Source organism: Nicotiana tabacum, chromosome 22 (assembly GCF_000715075.1).
Source record: "Nicotiana tabacum cultivar K326 chromosome 22, ASM71507v2, whole genome shotgun sequence".
Lineage (NCBI taxonomy): Eukaryota > Viridiplantae > Streptophyta > Magnoliopsida > Solanales > Solanaceae > Nicotiana > Nicotiana tabacum.
This window is the reverse complement of record NC_134101.1, coordinates 90,015,912-90,034,764: the sequence shown is the minus strand read 5'-3', so window position 1 is coordinate 90,034,764 and position 18,853 is coordinate 90,015,912. Positions and strand designations below refer to the sequence as shown.

General features: G+C 36.9%; 1 protein-coding gene and 1 pseudogene across 3 annotated transcripts; both read left to right on the top strand.

Annotated features, from left to right (window-relative positions):
• The first annotated feature begins 258 nt into the window (after positions 1-258).
• On the top strand, positions 259-9,117 carry LOC107767184 (uncharacterized). Of its 3 annotated transcripts, none has more exons than XM_016586104.2 (15): positions 260-457; positions 522-619; positions 1,329-1,429; positions 1,564-1,642; positions 1,960-2,020; positions 2,177-2,223; positions 2,301-2,393; positions 2,515-2,605; positions 3,791-3,839; positions 6,400-6,516; positions 6,600-6,747; positions 7,604-7,696; positions 7,773-7,841; positions 8,703-8,745; positions 8,833-9,117. In XM_016586104.2, the coding sequence occupies exons 1-15, from the start codon at positions 400-402 to the stop codon at positions 8,931-8,933; spliced, it is 1,248 nt and encodes a 415-aa protein (XP_016441590.1). In that variant the 5' UTR covers positions 260-399; the 3' UTR covers positions 8,934-9,117. The 3 variants fall into 3 exon arrangements, with proteins under 3 accessions (XP_016441591.1, XP_016441590.1, XP_016441592.1); XM_016586106.2 differs by having other exon boundaries at positions 300-438; XM_016586105.2 differs by lacking the exon at positions 3,791-3,839 and having other exon boundaries at positions 259-457; positions 6,414-6,516.
• Positions 9,118-13,627: 4,510 nt separating this feature from the next.
• Positions 13,628-18,652, top strand: LOC107767186 (putative starch synthase 4, chloroplastic/amyloplastic; annotated as a pseudogene).
• Positions 18,653-18,853: the final 201 nt, after the last annotated feature.

The window sequence follows — 18,853 nt, the reverse complement described above, 5'->3', positions numbered from 1 at the left end:
TTATTTACAACGGAGTACTAAATGAACATCCATAATATAATATATTTATAACAAATGTGTTTTTTTTTTTGGAATAAAACAAAAGTACTATTATTTGTATAAATATTTTTTAATAATAGTCCTACCACGTAAAAATGTCAATGGAGGGCGAATGAAAAACAAAGAAAATAAGAAAAAACTGCCTCTCGGTAATCAAACGGCGTCGTATTTACGTGTCAGTCCCCTGCATCTCTAAATCTCAACATTCCACAGAATCGAAGTCTTTAATAAAAAGTCTCTACTTTGGCAGAGAGTACTGTTTACTGTCAGCATATCAAAGATCCGCTACGCTGGTTCTCATCAGTCAACAGAATAGAGACTTTGTGGTTTTAAGTTTTAACGATTAAAAATTTGCTTTAAATGGCAACTTGGGAGGAGAAGGTGGTAGCTGTGATCATGGTTGGTGGCCCCACAAAAGGTCTGTTAATTATTTTAGATATTCTTGTTCTTCATCTGTATCCTAATGGAAATTAAAATTATAGGTACTCGTTTTCGGCCGCTTTCTTTTAATACACCAAAGCCGCTGTTCCCTTTAGCTGGTCAGCCTATGATTCACCACCCGATTTCTGCTTGCAAAAAAGTATGTTCGTCTACTTCATTCTTCTTCTTACTGCTCTGAGTTAATTTACTGTTTTTCTCCTTCTTCAACTGTATCCACCGTAACACTAAATAGGTTTAGTCGTTATTTATTGTATAGTGGGTAGGGTTCAGTTACTTTGATACGGCAATAATAGTTTTGTAATTTTTCTGTTGTAGCGAATAAAGCTCAATGACAATTAATCCCTCGAGTTCTATATCAATTAATTAACTATATCTCAAGCACTAACTAGTTTGGTTTGGTTGTACATATCATATTTGTATAAAAGGCAGGCCGCTGCACAAAGCATCCCGCGTTCACGCAAGGTCCCGCACCCTTATTGATTCCACCTATAGGTCACAACGGAATATTCCGCTTTTTTAAGATGTAACTATGTATCATAATTTGACTATCCGTTTTATCCAACCCCGTTTTATCCGGGATTGGAATCTGCAAGATCAGGAATTCAACGTACTTACAAAAAAAAAAAGGAAGTGAAAAAGATTAAGCCTTTTTTCCATTTTATGGTGTTACCTTGATTCTTGATTAGTTTTTATTTGTTTGATAAGATGATTCTTGATTAATTTTAGCATTGATCTGTGTAATTTAGATTAAATACTTTTCTGCGTCTGCTTCAAGTCCACCTACTAGGCTATGATGTGAAATTATTGTACAGTGGTTTATGACAGGAACCTGAATGTCTGTATTGCAGATACCCAACTTGGCACAAATTTTTCTCATTGGATTTTATGAGGAGCGGGACTTTGCCTTATATGTCTCTTCAATATCTAATGAGCTTAAAGTCCCTGTCAGGTGAACTAGGGCATCGGTCTCACTTGATAGTGTGCTGTTTGATTGAGCCAATTTTCTATATTCTGTTGAGAATTCTTTTAGACTGAGGTTATCCTGTTGGTTTTAAACACGACTCTTTGTCAATGGTTCTTTAGATATCTGAAGGAAGATAAACCTCACGGGTCTGCTGGTGGCCTTTATTATTTCAGAAATTTGATCATGGAGGAACTTCCGGTACGTTCAACAGAATTGTTGTAGCTTTATTAATTAGACATTGTATGTGCTGATCTGCAATCCTGCATCTGCCCTCTCCTCTTCCACGCATGGCCAGAAAGAATTTCAATGAACATGTCCTATTTATGGCCGTGCCATTCCTTTTTGCATACCAGATTGAGTAGTACATTTTGACGAACAATTGGTAAAAGAAGGCATTAAAATTGTGCAAACATCCCATGGTGCATGGATACGTTTATCATGTTATTTGTCTTCTGTTAGCATTCTCTATTGGCCCTTGGTGATCCTTTTTTATTTCTTGTTTCTTTAACGGGCAGTCTCACATTTTTCTGCTAAACTGCGACGTGTGCTGCAATTTTCCACTGCCAGAGATGCTTGGTAAGTATGCACTAGTTTCACAGTTGTACCACCACCCCCCTTAAAAATTAAAATGAAGATAGAGAGCAGTCAAGCTCTTTTCTTTTCCAAAAATTTATTTGTAATTCTCAGGCTCTCTATAGTTTCAGCTCAAATATTTGACAATTCTCAATGCAGTTGCCCATAGAAGATATGGTGGAATGGGTACATTGCTAGTTATCAAGGTAAAGTTCTAAGCTGAAGACTGACTGCTTACTTTCTTGACTTAGATCAGCCTCTTATCATATTTGTGCATACGCAGGTTTCGGCTGAATCAGCCAACCAGTTTGGAGAGTTGGTTGCAGATCCTGTTACTAAAGAATTGTTGCATTACACAGAGAAACCTGAGACATTTGTACGTGTTATTACTAAATGTCTATTTAGGTTTTTGAAGTACTGATGCTTGCTGGGGTGCAAACTAGATTTTAAACTTCATTTCTGAATGCCTTTCCTTATATACATTTCATAAAATGCAGGTAAGTGATCTGATAAATTGCGGGGTTTATGTCTTTACCCCAGAAATATTCAGTGCCATCCAGGATGTGTCCTTAGACAGAGAAGATAGAGGTAATTTATCTAATAATGTTCCCTTATCAAGTTGGTTTTCCCACATAATGCTTAGCATTTATATTTCTTCATGCAACAACAACAACAACAACTACCCAGTAAAATCCCACAAAGTGGGGTCTGGGGAGGGTAATGAGTACGCAGACCTTACCACTACCCGATAGGGCAGAGAGGCTGTTTCCGATAGACCCTCAGCTCAGAGAAGAAAAAAGAAAGAGAAAGAGAAAGAGAAAGAGAAAAAACAATTCATTAGTAACTCCAGTAGAAACCGTAATAGTAACAGAAGCATAACAGCCAAAAGATAAATGACATGCAATAACAACAACCAGTAACGAAGGCCCGGGGATAAGATAAACATCAAGGATAGTGTGGATTCAACATGAACTGCAAGCCATCTAAGATCAACCCTAATCCAACCCCGCCTCACCCCCGGTTATAAAGTAAGGAAAGCTTTACTACCCCCTAACCTCCAACCCTAATGCTTGACCTCCAGACCTTCCTGTCAAGGGCCATGTCCTCGGAAATCTGCAGTCGTACCATGTCCTGCCTGATCACCTCTCCCCAATACTTCTTAGGCCTCCCTCTACCTCTTCTCGTACCCACCACAGCCAACCGCTCACACCTCCTCACCGGAGCATCAAGGCTTCTCCTCCGCACGTGCCCGAACCATCTGAGCCTCGCTTCCCGCATCTTCATATTTCTTCATGCATTTTTAAAAATGTTAGATACCTGTTTTTCCCTAATCCTTACCACATAATACCAGCTAATTATTTTAGATAGGATAAATGCTCCTTACCATGCTGTGGAGGATAGATGAACATTTCTGCATAGCTGGTGTGCCTTGCATCTTTCACTACTGCTATCTTAGAAAAATTGTAGATCTTACGCAGTGGTGCAGGTCAAATACATCCTAAGCCCTTCCCAGACTACATGCCAAAAAAGAGTGTGGGGTGATAGTGTGGTACTGTTTAGGGATCTATTTACCATTATAAATCCAATTTGACGACAGTTCTCTTAGCAACTAGTTCTGATTACTGTCTATTGACACGCCATTCGGTATATGTTCATTTGTATTATTCAGGTTATGAGGTGGGATAAGTTTATTATTCCTTAAATTTTTTCCTCCTATACTGGGTTTGGGATATAACCTTTGCTTCATTTGTGGTTGTTGTTCTCTTATTTCAGCTACCCTGCCTCATTTTTCCAGCTTTGAAGCTCTCCAGCTTGCGACAAGGTGATTCAAGTGTTAATTGACTTTCTGACCTCTCAATCATGCATATCAGCATGGGTTTTGTGTTGTAGCCTAATTAGTCATGAAATAAGAAAAGGTCCTACTTTTCAAACCTAGGTCCTACTTTCACCCATTTAAGTGTGTTATTTTCTTTTGATAACATATATTGTTACTCTCTCCTGAGTCATAACTCATAACCATGTTTTACATTTCAAAGTCATAATAACCCTGTATTTTATTGGCTTTTCTTGAGGCGTTCTTTTGTTTGTGAATTTGCTACCATTTGATCCCATGTACCTTCTCCTGATATTTCTTTTAAGGTTCTTGCGTTGCACTATTCTAGCATTACACTGAGAATTTAAACTTTTTTTGATAAGGTAAAGGTTTTATTAAGACCAAGATGGTAAAAAAGATACATATGAGCAGCGTATTACATGTTCCGTCCTAACAACTCCAGAATCTCCATATATTGCTCCATATTTTCCAGTATACTACTCTTACACCAAAAGTACAGGTTTGTGCAAACATTTGCTTTTTAATTCTAGAGGTGTCGTTCCTTTTGCCTTCAAAACAAATCTTGTTCCTTTCCCTCCATATGGTCCAAAATATGCACATATGGATATTACTCCAGAACTGCTGCAGACTCTCATCTATCCTTTGGCTCTTCCAACTTTCCAATAAGCTTCTAACACTGTTGGGCCTCACCCATGAAACACCACAGATATCCAGAAAGAGGTCACACCACTGTTTAAATTGAGAGTTTTAGCTTATTTTTTGAGACGGCGCACGAAGTCTGCATTTGGTATGATCAGTCTTTAGGATGCATTTTTTACTGTCGCGCGGAGTCCATTAGTAGTCACTCCACTTTTATAATCACCACCACCACCATCAACAATATACCCAGTGTAATCCTTGTATACGCAGACCTTACCCCTATCTTGTGAAAATAAAGAGACTGTTTTAAATTAGACCCTCGGCTCATAGAAAGAATGGTCACAACATTTTAAAAAAAGAAATGCAAAAGTGTAGAAGCCATAGAAAAAGGATGCATAGTAAAACTAGTAATAGAAATTTAAGAATAAGAAAATACGAGAATAATATCAATGCTACTGGTCTGGAAAAGATATGCTCAACTATCTACTAGCTTTTTACTCTAATTCTCGATCTCCACACCCTACTATCAAGGGTCATGTCCTCGACAAGCTGAAGATGTGCCTTGTCCTTCCTAATAACCTTTCCCTAATACTTCTTCAGCCTACCTCTACCTCCCATTATACCCACCATCGCCACCTTCTCACACCTCCTCACTGAGTTATTTGTGCATTTCCTCTTCACATACCTGAACCATCTCAGCCTCGTTTCCCACATCTTATCCACCACGGAGGCCACTCCCACCTTATCCCTGAATATCTTCATTCCTAATCATACCTCTCCTAATATGCCTATACATCCATCTTACCATTCTCAGTTTCGCTACTTTCATTTTCTGGACATGAGAGTTCTTGACCGGCCAACAATTCGCCCCATACAACACAGTCGATCTAACAATCACTCTGTAGAACTTGCCTTTTCTTGGTGGCACATCCTTATCACAGAGGATACTAGATGCAAGCCTCCATTTCAGCCACCCCACAACAATACGATCTTCCCATTACCTTGAATTATCGACCCAGGATACTTGAAATTTTCTCTCTTGAGGATGACTTGTGTATCAAGCTTCACTTCCACGTCAACCTCATGAGTCATGTCACTGAACTTGCACTCCAAGTATTCCGCCTTAGTCCTGCTTAACCTGAAACCTTTAGACTCCAGGGTTTGTCACCAAACCTCCAGCCTATCTATGACTCTGCTTCGTGACTCGTCAATCAGTACTATGTCATCCACAAATAACATGCACCATGAGTCCATGACACTTCCCCTGAATGTGTAGTGTTAGTTCATCCATCACCCAAGCAAATCACTTTCATAACCACCATGAGTTTTTTTTTCTAACAAATATAGTAACATTTGGTTGTCTATTGTCATAAGATTATGCAATATAGCTGGGTCAACGACAATGTTATCAAAGGCGAAAAGCACAAGAAAGCTCTAAGGTTCGTGGGGGCTTTAAGCAAAAAGCGCAAATAAAGCGTGGACTTTAATGAAAAAAGGGGCAAATGGAGAAAAAATACAAATATGTATGTGTAATCCAAGACTAATAATTATAAGCATGAATAACAAACATATGGACAAAGAAATTGAAAACACAAAATTGTAATAAAGTGAAATATCAATTGTTTAGTGTCGTCTCCTCGGGATTTCACTCATTAGCAATGGATTTCACTCATTAGCAATGAAAAGCATGCCTTAGTGGCTTGATGACAACATTGAAGCGCCCGCTAAGCGAGGCGAGATGCTCAACATGTTTTGCGCCTCGCTTCAGGGTTTAGGCGCGCCATTGACTACGCTGGTCATCAACGGTTAGGATTGAACCCACTTACTTCTCTCTATATTGAGCCGTCAAAGTGGTGTTAAAAGACATTTTACTTCTATTTATTGTGTTCATCTTTTACCTTTTCAATAGGTCCCTTCCTACAGATTTTGTTAGGTTGGATCAGGACATTTTATCACCTCTTGCTGGAAAGAAGAAACTGTACACATATGAGACCATGGACTTCTGGGAACAGATCAAGACTCCAGCGTATGGTCATTGTTATCATTACTGGTTACTTGTCTTATGTGGGAAAATGTTGACCACCATGACGATGTGTTTTAACTTTTTAGGATGTCTTTAAAGTGTTCTGCTTTGTATCTCGATCAATTCCGGCATACCACTGCCCATCTGCTCGCTAGCGGAGATGGCACCAAGAATGCCACAATTGTTGGGGATGTTTACATTCATCCATCAGCCAAAGTACACTCAACTGCAAAGGTAGTTCCATCTTCTGTTTTAAGGTCATTCTTGCACTAGGGCATTTTCAGCAAAAACAGTTTGTCAAAGAGTCAAACTACATTTTTGCCCTACCTTATATTCAAATGTCACTTTTGTAGTTCATTGCTGGGATTGAGACTTCAGAAATTTCTGATTCACTAACACTTATAGGAGATGTTTTGCGCAGAGCTAAGATAAAGTTTTGTTAAAATTTAAGTGTGACATCGCACATCTTCCCCTTATTTAAGTTAGCACTTCTATCTATACAAAGTAGATGCGTTGATTGACAATTATTTGATAAGAATAATGTATAGCTCTTGTGGATCTTTTACCATGGAGAATATTGAAGAACTATTTAACGAAAAATATTAAAATTCCTTTGCCCCCAAGGGCACAGCTTACAACCTAAAGCCAAGATTCGAATTCAAGCAAAGTCAACACTAGGTCAAGTCTTCTATCTGCCTTAACCTTGGTAGGTAGAGCTACCCAATATATGTGCTGGTATGAGTGGGTTTGGGCTGACTCATAAAAAATCCTATGTATTCAGTATGCTTTATGTAGAGGAAGTTTTATGTAGTATCTAGGTTACTTACCCTTGTAATCCCTGGAATTGTAACAACAAATAATGGATCAACTTGATCGTTCTAGTACTTTCTAAAAAGCTTACATTTTTTGTGGTATCAGTTTGAACTCTCCAATATTACATAGCTAGTTGTTACTGCATGTCTGACTTGCTCTTTTCATTTTGGTTTATCTCAAATGAGACTGTTTACTTAAGGAGTTGTGGTTTGGAGATTGTTGAAGCTTGTTGTTTTTCTTTTTTTTTCGCTGAATTCGTATGTCCCTGGACAAACAGATTGGTCCGAATGTTTCAATATCAGCAAATGTTCGGGTGGCTGCTGGTGCAAGACTTATCAGCTGCATCATTTTAGATGACGTAGAAATCAAGGTATCATGTAAGAAGAGATTAGCGATGCAGTGAAACAAAAATGTCGCACATAACTGGATATTCTTTTAACTTGCAGGAAAATGCAGTTGTTATGCATGCTATAGTTGGATGGAAATCATCCATTGGGAAATGGTCTCGTGTACAGGTAATTCAGAAAATTGGGGAACAGTCTAGTATCCAGGTTATATCACTGAACTAACTCATAGCTTTGTCTTGTTCCCAAGATCATTAGTTAGTTTTCATCAACATTCTTTTCTCCAGTATGCGCTAAGTGGTCCTTATATACGCTTCGTCGCTTCCACAAAATTCTCAATGCAAGACTTGCTGGACTATCAGAAAATCTCTCATTCTTTCTGGTGATCCAATCATTTTGTTGGTCAAATATGCATTTAACTATTTCAATAGGGTCAACCTCCTATTAGTGTATGTTACTATAACTACATGTTCTCCTTGTTTAGTGTCAGCTCTTAGTGTGCATTTGTGCTATGGAATTGCTAGGAAGACGCAGCTTCTTTATATTATAGCCTAAGCTGGCAACTTTTATAAGTTGTTCTGGCTGTTGGTGCCCTACCATTGTGTGTGTTGAAAGAATAGTAGTGGATCTCCTATCTGATCCTTTCTGTTAAAGACATAATTACGTAAATAAAAGTGTGCTCTCTCTAACAAGTTAAGCATTTAGATGAGATGGTCGCATACTTCCAACATGGTATTAGAGCAGGTAAGGGTCGTGAGTTAGAGTTTTACCACCACCCATTATCTTAAAACAAGAAGGAAATTCCACGTGCACCAATGAAAAAGGGTTAGACCCACATGTGGAGGGATCTGTTGAAGATATATTTAAGTAAAAGTAAATAAAATGTGCTCTCTTTAACGGCCTAAACTTTTAGATGAGATGGTCACACACTTCACCGTATACAAAGAAAAAGGTAGCGGTATAGGGGGCCTTACTAAGACATAGCTTATGCTGAATCTGTATGTTTGACTTGAGTATTTTGTGCTGATTCAGGCGGAAGGAGACTACAATTCTAAACTTGGGATTACAATTCTCGGTACTAATTTGGCTTTTGCTATATTTGTAACTCATTTTCTTCTTGCTTTGCTAATTTGACATTATTTTATCGTCATCGATGTTGCAGGAGAAGCGGTGACTGTTGAAGATGAAATCGTCGTGATTAACAGCATTGTCCTTCCAAATAAGACACTTAATGTAAGTGTACAGGAAGAGATTATTCTGTAAATTCTCGATGTTGATTCCAAGAATCTCTATACCAGCGAGGATCATCCAAGACACTTTTAGCTTATTCGTACCAATCTTTAATTTACATCTTGTTAATTGGTATGTCAATTCATGTGAGTTAAAGTAAACTCTGTGAATGTTTTCTTATTATATTTATTTTAGATTGTAGGCCGATTTTGTTTTCTCCTGATTCTATAAATTAGTTTACTTTCTTTTCTATTTTCAGTTAAAGATTTTTCTTCATTGATAGCAACTCACTGAATTATTAATCCTTATTATTCCCAGAATGGCCAGCTCAATACTTATTGTTGTCATCCATACTGCTCACCATTAGTCAGCCACGCGGCAAAACCATAAATGTTAAGAAAATCAGTTTAGGGAATAATTCTACCTTAAAAGCTTATCGAGCGGATAATTACGCTTAACGGTTCGACTTATCGGTTATCGGATTATAAATATTGTAATCCGCTAGCCATCCAATAAGATAACGGGCGGATTGGTATCGGATTAACAATTATCGGGTGGTTATCGGGAGGTTTATCGGCTAAATCAAATAAAATTTTTTGGTATAATATTGAAATGGATACTTTTTTATGGGTGGTTTTATTGACTGATTTCCTGTACGCATCCTAACAGACCTGATGAGCGGGATAGAATTGAAAATTCGGGTGAGAAAGTTATAAATTGAAATGGATATCGAGTCTTAGGAGTTCTTGCTACTTCAAGATCCATAGGAAAGTGTAATTATAAAAATTCTTAATGGGTTAACGATTTATCCGATAAGAAAATTGAGTAATCTGCCCCCAAACTGTTAAGCCGTTAGTTATAAAATCTCAATCCATTCACCGTCCATTATCCCAATAATCCGATACCAATAAGCCAATAAGTCATCGTTTCGATTCGATTAACGGTTTCAGTTCGGTTTTGAACAGCACTACCAATGAGTCAATGACCTATTGCCTAACCAATGTTGGACAAACTTAATACCCCTGTCACGCCTAACCAGATCTGGTACCTAATGCATGGACAACTATTACGGAAATAGATTTTGAATTTTTCTAAATCCTAAAAGTTTGCTCATTAGGTTAGAGTTGAACAAGAGCATACAAGGAGGTGTACGTTTCCTCGACCAATATGGGATTAACTTACAATAAATATGCTAGAAATAGTGCACATCCTTCTAGCTCTTTTCCTCAACTAACATAGGGCAAACTTACAATAAACATGTTGGAAATATTGTATATTGTGCTGTAGATACACATTTCATTATTAACTATGAATCATCTCACTAATGGGTAAAATAAAAATTTAAAATTAAAGGCATCTAAGTACGGAATATTATCATTCTTTCTAGAACAAACTAAAAAGGCAAGTATGAGAGGTAGTAAAATAAGCCGACATTTTCAACATGGTAGGAGTTATATAAAGCATTTAAGCTAAAACATGATATTGGAGTTTCCCCTTCTTCCTTACAAAATTTTTATTTTGTGCCTCACAAAATTGACACTAGTTGTGTGAAGCCTTTTTTTTGGTAAAAATAGCACAGTATAGCCAGTTTCAGACTGGTCATTCAAAAATAGCCAGCGTTTACGAAGTCAATGAAAAATAGCCACTATTTTGCTGCAACAGAGACCGATCCAGCATAATATACTGGAGTTCGATGCACCTGTGTATGAACTCCAGCATATTATGCTGGACCTGTATACTTTGTTGACTCCAGTATAATATACTGGAGACTGGAGCACCGGTGCTCCAAACTCCAGTATATTATACTGGACAATTATACTTGCTGGAACTCCAGTATATTATGCTGGAGTTCTAGTGTACTTATGCTGGAACTCCATCATATTATGCTAGTGTATTTAGCATACTTATTCTGGAACTCCAGTATAATATGCTGGAGTTCAAGCATACTTATGCTGGAACTCCAGTATAATATACTGGCGTATTTTCCGGATTTTGAACAGTGTTTTCGCTCAGATTTATCTTTATATGAAAAGTGGCTAAATTTCGATTACTTTTGAAACTGAGCTATTTTTGAACGACCAGTTATAAATCTGGCTATTTTTGAATTTTTCCCTTTTTTTTTTGTCTCACAAGTTAGTGGGCCTAAAAGTATAAAACATTTAGGTTCTAAATTTCTTCCGGTTGGCTCCTACTCATAACAACACCAAATTTAGCTCAAATTATCACAAGACACATGAAATACATAAGATTTAAGAAAAATGTGAGGTGGCTTGTGTATAAATACATATAATTTTAGCCGAATATCATAAGATATATATATATATATATTTCTCTAAAATATACATTTCAACCACACTTGTAAAAAGAATTACCCTTCGTCTTGATGATATTTGACTAAGTACATAATTTAACAAAATAAAAAATTGTGACTATAAAAATTTATTTGCAAATATTAATGTAGTATCATTATTTTTTAAACAGAGTGTCACAAAAAAACGAAGAGTGTCACGTACAAACGAAGTGTTGGATGGTTGTTATTATCGTTTCTTAATGTATCATATAATATTATATTGTACTGTATCATTTTGATGTACACAATGTTTGAATAGATTATATTATTTTTCATCATTTTATGATGTCGTGTACCAAAGGGTCATTGAAACAATAAGAGTGTCACGTACAAACGAAGGGTTGGATGGTTGTTATTATCGTTTCTTAATGTATCATATAATATTATATTGTACTGTATCATTTTGATGTACACAATGTTTGAATAGATTATATTATTTTTCATCATTTCATGATGTCGTGCACCAATAATATGAAGAAGAAACTTGTAATATTATAAGGACAGAATAAGGCACGAGGTAGAATTATCATATAAAAAGGTAGGTAAAAGATAAAATACGATTATTAAGGAAAGAATCGTGATGTCGTGCACCAACAATATGAAAAAGAAACTTGTAATATTATAATAAGGTACGAGGTAGAATTATCATATAAAAAGATAGGTAAAAGATAAAATACGATTATTAAGGAAAGAATCGTGATGTCGTGCACCAATAATATGAAGAAGAAACTTGTAATATTATAAGGAAAGAATAAGGTACGAGGTAAAATTAGCATATAAAAAGGTAGGTAAAAGATAAAATATGATTATTAATATGGAAGGGCAAGATGAAAGACTAAAAAAAAAAGGGAACGACGCTACCACACCAAATCAGTCGTTCCACAAAGTGACAATTTTCGTCGTTACGTATCAATCAAAAGAAATATTGTATTTAAAGTAACAATACAATACGATACAACATGTAACAACCATCCAAACAAGCTGTAAGTAATAAAATACGGAAAAGGCCTAAACTACCCCTCGTTTGCTAAATAGTTTATAAATACCCTCCATCCATCTATCCGTCCAAAAAAAAATACGATGTTATTTCTATTAACAAAATTACCCCTCGATTTAACGGCAACAGATGTGAGCCCCACTTTTAATGTGTTTGCAATTTATTACGGGCCATGTGGCTTATTGGGTCAAACAAAATTACGAGTAGAATATACCCGCCCCAATTATTTGACCCGTTCTAACTATTTTTTAACTTAAAAAAGAAAAAGAAAAATACTTAGCATCTTCTTCCTTCACCATTGTCACCACTCCTATTTTCCGCCATAACCACCACAAATCTAGACCACCCCTATGTATTCATTTACAAGGACAAGTTTAAAAAAAAGCGTTTTCTCGTTGTAGTAGTAGGAGTACTATTTATTAATGGTAGAATTTCCTAACAACTAAATCCATCATAATCGTGGCAGATGTTCTTCATTTACTTAAGATATATTTACCATGTGATTTTTGACCCTCACCAAGATTTTTTATATTTTAGCGTAAAATATTTAATTTAGGCCTAATATAGCTATTTCAACTCATTTTTACTTTTTTACTTTATTTTGTTACAAGAAAAATGAATATCACAAAAAATATTTTAGTTTTTCATAATTTTTTTTAAAAAATAATATAAAAATGGTACCTTATTTTTATCTTTATATAATTTCGAAAACACAAAAATAGTTTCATGTTTAGTTTAATTAATTAGGATTAGCTTTGGATGGTGTAGTATTTTTATCTTATTTTAAAAGGAGTCAATTAAGGTGTTGGATCACAATTTTAAGAGTTTCAGAGCCCGGTTCTTGGCCCAATTCGGATTAGTCCATTAAGCCTATGGACCCTTCTAGACTCTTCTTTGGAACAAAAAAACAAATAAAGAAGACCCTAAGGACTTAACACAAAAGACCTAGGGACTAATGGGCAAAATACACAAAAATACACATAAACCTAGACTCTACCTATAAATTAATGCTTAAAAAAATCAAAAAAAAAGAAAGAAGAACGAAAAAGCTGAAAAAGCTGCGCAGCTTTACAAAGGAGACCCCCCCGATTCCTCATCTTCTTCATTCCCCCATTCCAAAATACCTGGAAATTTTTCTGTTTTCTTTTGGATTTCGAAAAAGAGAAATAAACAAAGGTCTCTATTTTAGGAAGTATTATCCTTATGATTGAGTTTCAGAAAATATACAAAAACCTAGAGATACCCTGAGGATCGTCGTCTTCAAAACCATCCCAAGCGACCCCCGCGTTCCATCTTCTTCTTCATTCCGATAACTGCTTCAGCAGCCTAACGCCCCAGCACATCTCACCAGCCCGCCGCCGTCTCTCACGACTTCGTCCAATGACTCATCGCCGGAAACCAATCCCCACCGGAGAAACTAGAACTTATGCCAAATGCTCTGCTGGAAAACGCAGCAACACAGCTAGGAAAACCAATCTAGACAGCCCGCTTCTGCCCTGTTCTCACCCAATCAAGTTCTGTCCATTTTCGAGTTCTCCGGCGAGCTTCATGGTTGTCCGTGGTCGTGTTTGAGTTTTGAGTCCCGTCCAGAGGTCGCCGGCGAGGTTCCGTCAACCATTTCGTCCGTGGTCCAGAGTTGAAGGCTCAATTCTGTTTCGAAAAAATCACGTTTGCTCGATTTCTGGCCGTGTACTACTGGAAATTTCATCAAATGAAAGGTTCGATTTTCAGTTTGTTATAGTCGCTGAAGTGCTATTAATTGGAGAGCAATTCAGGTCCATTTTTCCTCCTCTTCTCTGTTAGTTGCGATGTTATTTTCGTGGTTGTGATTGAAAGATATTGCTGGCCTATTCTCGTAATTGCTTGTTGGTTTCATATGTGTTTCTCAAGCTCGTTATATTTGATTAGTCCTTTAAATGTACTTGAGCAGCATAGTTGGTTTCATATGTGCAACTCTTTCGGTCTTCTTTAAGATGGTGATTTGTATTGCAATGGATAATTTGTACTGGCTTGTGACTTGAATTAATGCACATATTAGATTTTTCCTGCTCATGTTTAGAAGGGACTATAGATGGATTTAGTCTAAATGATTCGTGAAAACTAAGCCAAATTGAGAAATACAGGAACACACAATATTATATACTTAGTATTTGTACTACACTACCTGGGGAGTCTTGTCTAGCTAGCTTGCAGTATTTAGTCCATGATTGGATCTGATGAGTTTAGTAATTTACCCTCTAATGCATTCCTAGTTTGTGAGAAGAAAATTGAATTTCACTAAATCGTGGGTGTGTTAGCAAGCTGTGGCATTACATTTAGTTATGGGGTATCTGTTGAGCCTGTGGGAACGGAAAAGGGACAAAAATAATTAAATTATTTACATGTTTTGTTTCTCTTTTGTTTATTTATTTTGTTATATTGTCCTCTAGAAGCATGTTTAGGTCGACCACACTCGGGTATAGCTCCCGTGGCGTAGTCGTGATACCTAATTTCAAATTAGTTTTAAATATGAGCATCCGCCGTTCGCTTTAGTTGAGTAAATCTTCTTCTCTAAATTAGTTGAGGTGTACCATACAATCACCTAGTCTATGGCCCTCACATCGATATCTTAACTGATGATGAAAAATGCTTTGAACTCTCGTAGCTTGCTTTAGGCGCGTTATTTTGATCTACTTTCCTAAACTCGAGTGCACATTTATGTGACCCAAATCCAGATCTCAACGATGTTAAAATATGTCAAAAATCACGGGTGCATTTATGTGACGTGGTTCGAGACGTGTTTTAATAACGTTGTAATTTTCTTTAAAAAAATAAATAAAAGCGGTTATAAGTTAAAATTGAACCATAGGCTAAAACAAGTATTAAAATCAGATAATAGGCTAATTATAACAGTTGAGCGACCGTGCTAGAACCACGAAACTCTGGAATGCCTAACACCTTCTCCCGGGTTAATAGAATTCCTTACCCGGATTTCTGGTGTGCGGATTGTTAAACAGAGTCAATCTTTTCCCCGATTCGGGATTTGAACCGGTGACTTGGGACACCATAGATTATCCCAAGTGGCGACTCTGAATCTTTTAATAATAAATCCCATTTTGATTGTCCTTTAAGTAGAAAACTCCCTTATATATACCCTTTTCGGGGGGTGTAGGTAAAAAGGAGGTGTGACAGCTCCGGCGACTCTGCTGGGGACCGAACCCAGAATCTCTGGTTCAAGGTTCAGAATTCGAGCTTAGATGAATTGTTATATTTGGTTTTATCTGTTATCTGATTTTATTACATGTTTGGCCTAATGTGCTAAATGTTGCTTTTACCGCTTTGATATTATCTGAACTGTATATAAACTGCTACGAAACCCTTCTCTTCTCATCTTCGGGGATGTGCACGCTGGCCGTGACTCCCTATTCTGTTAGTGTCATACCTTGAAATAAGAAAGAGGCTCGGACAAGTTACTAAGCCGGATGGCCTTTTGGTTCCCGGTACGTAGCCCCCTCCTTGGCTCGAGTTGTCCGCTCGGGTACACAGTCTAGAACATATACCCAGGTTTTGAACCTAGAATAACTCAGCCTCATGCCAGATCCCTAATAGGAACGTTTGTTTGCATCATGTGCATTCAACTTTGGGGACTCAACACAGGGGTTGGGTCCGTCTAGGACAGGTATACCCCAAAAAATAAAAGACCATCCTGACGCATTTTATGTGCTACATGTTGCATTTATTTAAGGGTAAAAGGGTCATTTGGCGGACCAATGATAACTGAGGGTAAATGAAGAAATGAAAAAAAAACAATGAAAAATGAAAAAAAAGAAGAAAAATAAGAGAATAAGATTTTATATGTTTCATCATTTGTCGAAAATCAGGAAATCAAAAAAAAAAAAAAGAAAGAAAAGAAAAAGAAAGAAAAGAAAATCCAAAAATATTTTATATGTTTCATCACTTTTTGAAAAAAAAATGTGTTTTCTATATGCCAGTTTTTTTTATTATTCTCGCCCGTATCCAATCTGCCCGAACTACGCATACCTGATTCTCGTCTTTCGGGGCGTGATACGTAGGCAACCCACATAGGGTCCGGTCTTCCTAGTAAATATTAGGTTCTTGGCTTTGCGGGATCCTAGCCAAATTTTGTACTTCTAGCCACCTTTTGGCCAAATAAACCATTTTGCAAAAATAGCCTAAATCATGTCTTGCATGTGTCTAGTAGGGAATACTATTGTCTCACATAGTGTTGGTTTAAGTTTTCTTATACAGGTGAGGATTTACTTACCAGAGTTTGGGCATGACAGACGCTTTAGGACCGTCCGGTCAAGATCGCTCATTCAGGAGCTTGCTTAAAGACTTTTTTTTTGTTTTGAGTCTGTTTTTCTTTGTATGTCGTCTTTTACCTTCTAGTTTTGTACAGTAATGTCGAGTCTTTTGTTATTGTGTTTCCTAGTTTGTATTAAAAAAATATGTGTCAAAAATCCAAAAAAGGGAGATTTTGCATTTTATATTTATGTTAGGTGTTTTCTTTAGAATACTAACTCCAGAAGTTCAAAAAAAAATATCTTTTGAGGTTTTCCTTAGGAAATTAGTTATTTGTCTGTCGACTCAAATGAGGAGGGACAACCTTCAAGTGTTCATCTTCAGGATTTGATTGGCATGATAAGAAATGCAGAAAAGAATATTCATCTACTCAATGAAGCTCGCATTCGTGCATTATAAGATCTTCAAAAATTCTTGGAGAGAAAGAGGATTTGCATAGAGAGATCAACATTTTAGGAATGAAGCTGGCAGAAACTGAAGCACGGCTCAGAGTTACTGCCCAAGAAAAATACATGGGGAATTTCTTGAAGACCAGTTGGAAGAGTTGAAAAATGAATTGTCTAGCAGCAGAAGCAGTGAAGAAAATGTGCTTCATGTGAATAATTCAGTTCCTCCTTCAGATAATGATTCTGTTAAGTCACTGAGCGAGGAACTTGATTCCTTAAGGAAAGAAAATATATTATTGAAGGAGGATCTTCAAGCATTGAAGTTAGAGCTTACTAATGTCAAGGAAACAGATGAACGCATTTTAATGCTAGAGAAAGAACGATCAGTTCTTGAATCTTCTTTAAGTAAGGTGGGATCCAAACTAGCTGCATCTCGGGAAGATATTTCAGAGCTCCCTGCCTTGAAATATGAGTGCAAAAATTTATATGAAAAGGTGGAGCACTTACAAACATTGCTAGCTAAGGCAACTAAACAAGCAGATCAAGAAATATCAGTGCTATAGCAAAACCAAAAGCTACGAGAAAAGGTTGATAGGCTTGAAGAATCTCTTGAAGAGGCTAGTATCTATAAGCTTTCATCTGAAAAGTTGCAGTAGTATAATGAACTAATGCAGCAAAAGATGAAACTTCATAATGAACGTCTTCAGAGGTCTGATGAAGAGATACAATCTTATGTCCAGCTCTATCAGGATTCTGTCAAGGAGTTTCAAGATACACTCGATAATTTGAAAGAAGAAACTGAAAATAAAGTTCTAGATGAACCTGTAGATGATATGCCTTGGGAAATTTGGAGTCAGTTGTTGTTGATGATTGACAATTGGTCTATGGAAAAGAAAATCACAAAGGATGACGCAAAGTTGTTAAGAGAACTGGTCTGGAAGAAAGATGGACGTATATGTGATGCATATATGTCACGCAAGGAAAAGAATGGACGTGAAATTATAGCGACATTTCTTAAATTTACGTCATCGTCAACACGTCCGGGACTGCATATCATCCATATTGCAGTAGAGATGGCGTCAGTTGCAAAGGTAGATAGTCTAGGGGATGTGGTGACAGGCCTTGGCAAGGCTCTGCAGAAGAAAGGACACCTTGTGGAAATTGTTCTTCCTAAGTATGATTGTATGTAGTATGAGTCAATTAAAGACATGAAGGCCTTAGATGTGGTTGTTGAGTCATTCTTTGATGGTCAGTTATACAAAAATAGGATCTGGACGGGCCCTGTTGATGGCCTTCCTATCTATTTCATTGAGCCTCAGCATCCTGGTAAATTCTTTGGGAGAGGACAACTTTATGGGGAGCACGATGATTTCAGACGATTTTTATCCTTTAGCAGGGTAGCACTTGAGTTACTACTTCATGTTGAAAAGAAACCATATATAATTCATTGCCATGATTGGAAAACAACTTTCGTTGCACCACTTTATTGGGATCTGTATGTGCCAAAAGGATTGGACTCAGCAAGGATTTGCTTTACATGCCACAATGTTGAGTATCAAGGGACTGCACCAGCATCAGAATTAACATCTTGCGGTATTGATGCTTATCACTTGAACATACCAGACAGGATGCGGGACATTCAGCTCGCCAGGCGAATTAGGGGCGAGCATGCTTAATTTGATCAAAGAAGAGAATTTTCTTTTAGTACCACTTTAAAGGTTTTCTTTTATTAATTCCAAAAATTCAAAAAGATTTTCTTTTGAGGTCCTTCTTTGGTAAATTAATGAAAAATGAATAAAAACAATTCTTTTTATTTTTACTAGAACTTTAGTACATTGTACATAGAAAAAAACATACTTTATCTTTTTGTTTATCTTTAAAGTTTCTTCCTTACGTAATCAAAAACTGAAATCCAAAT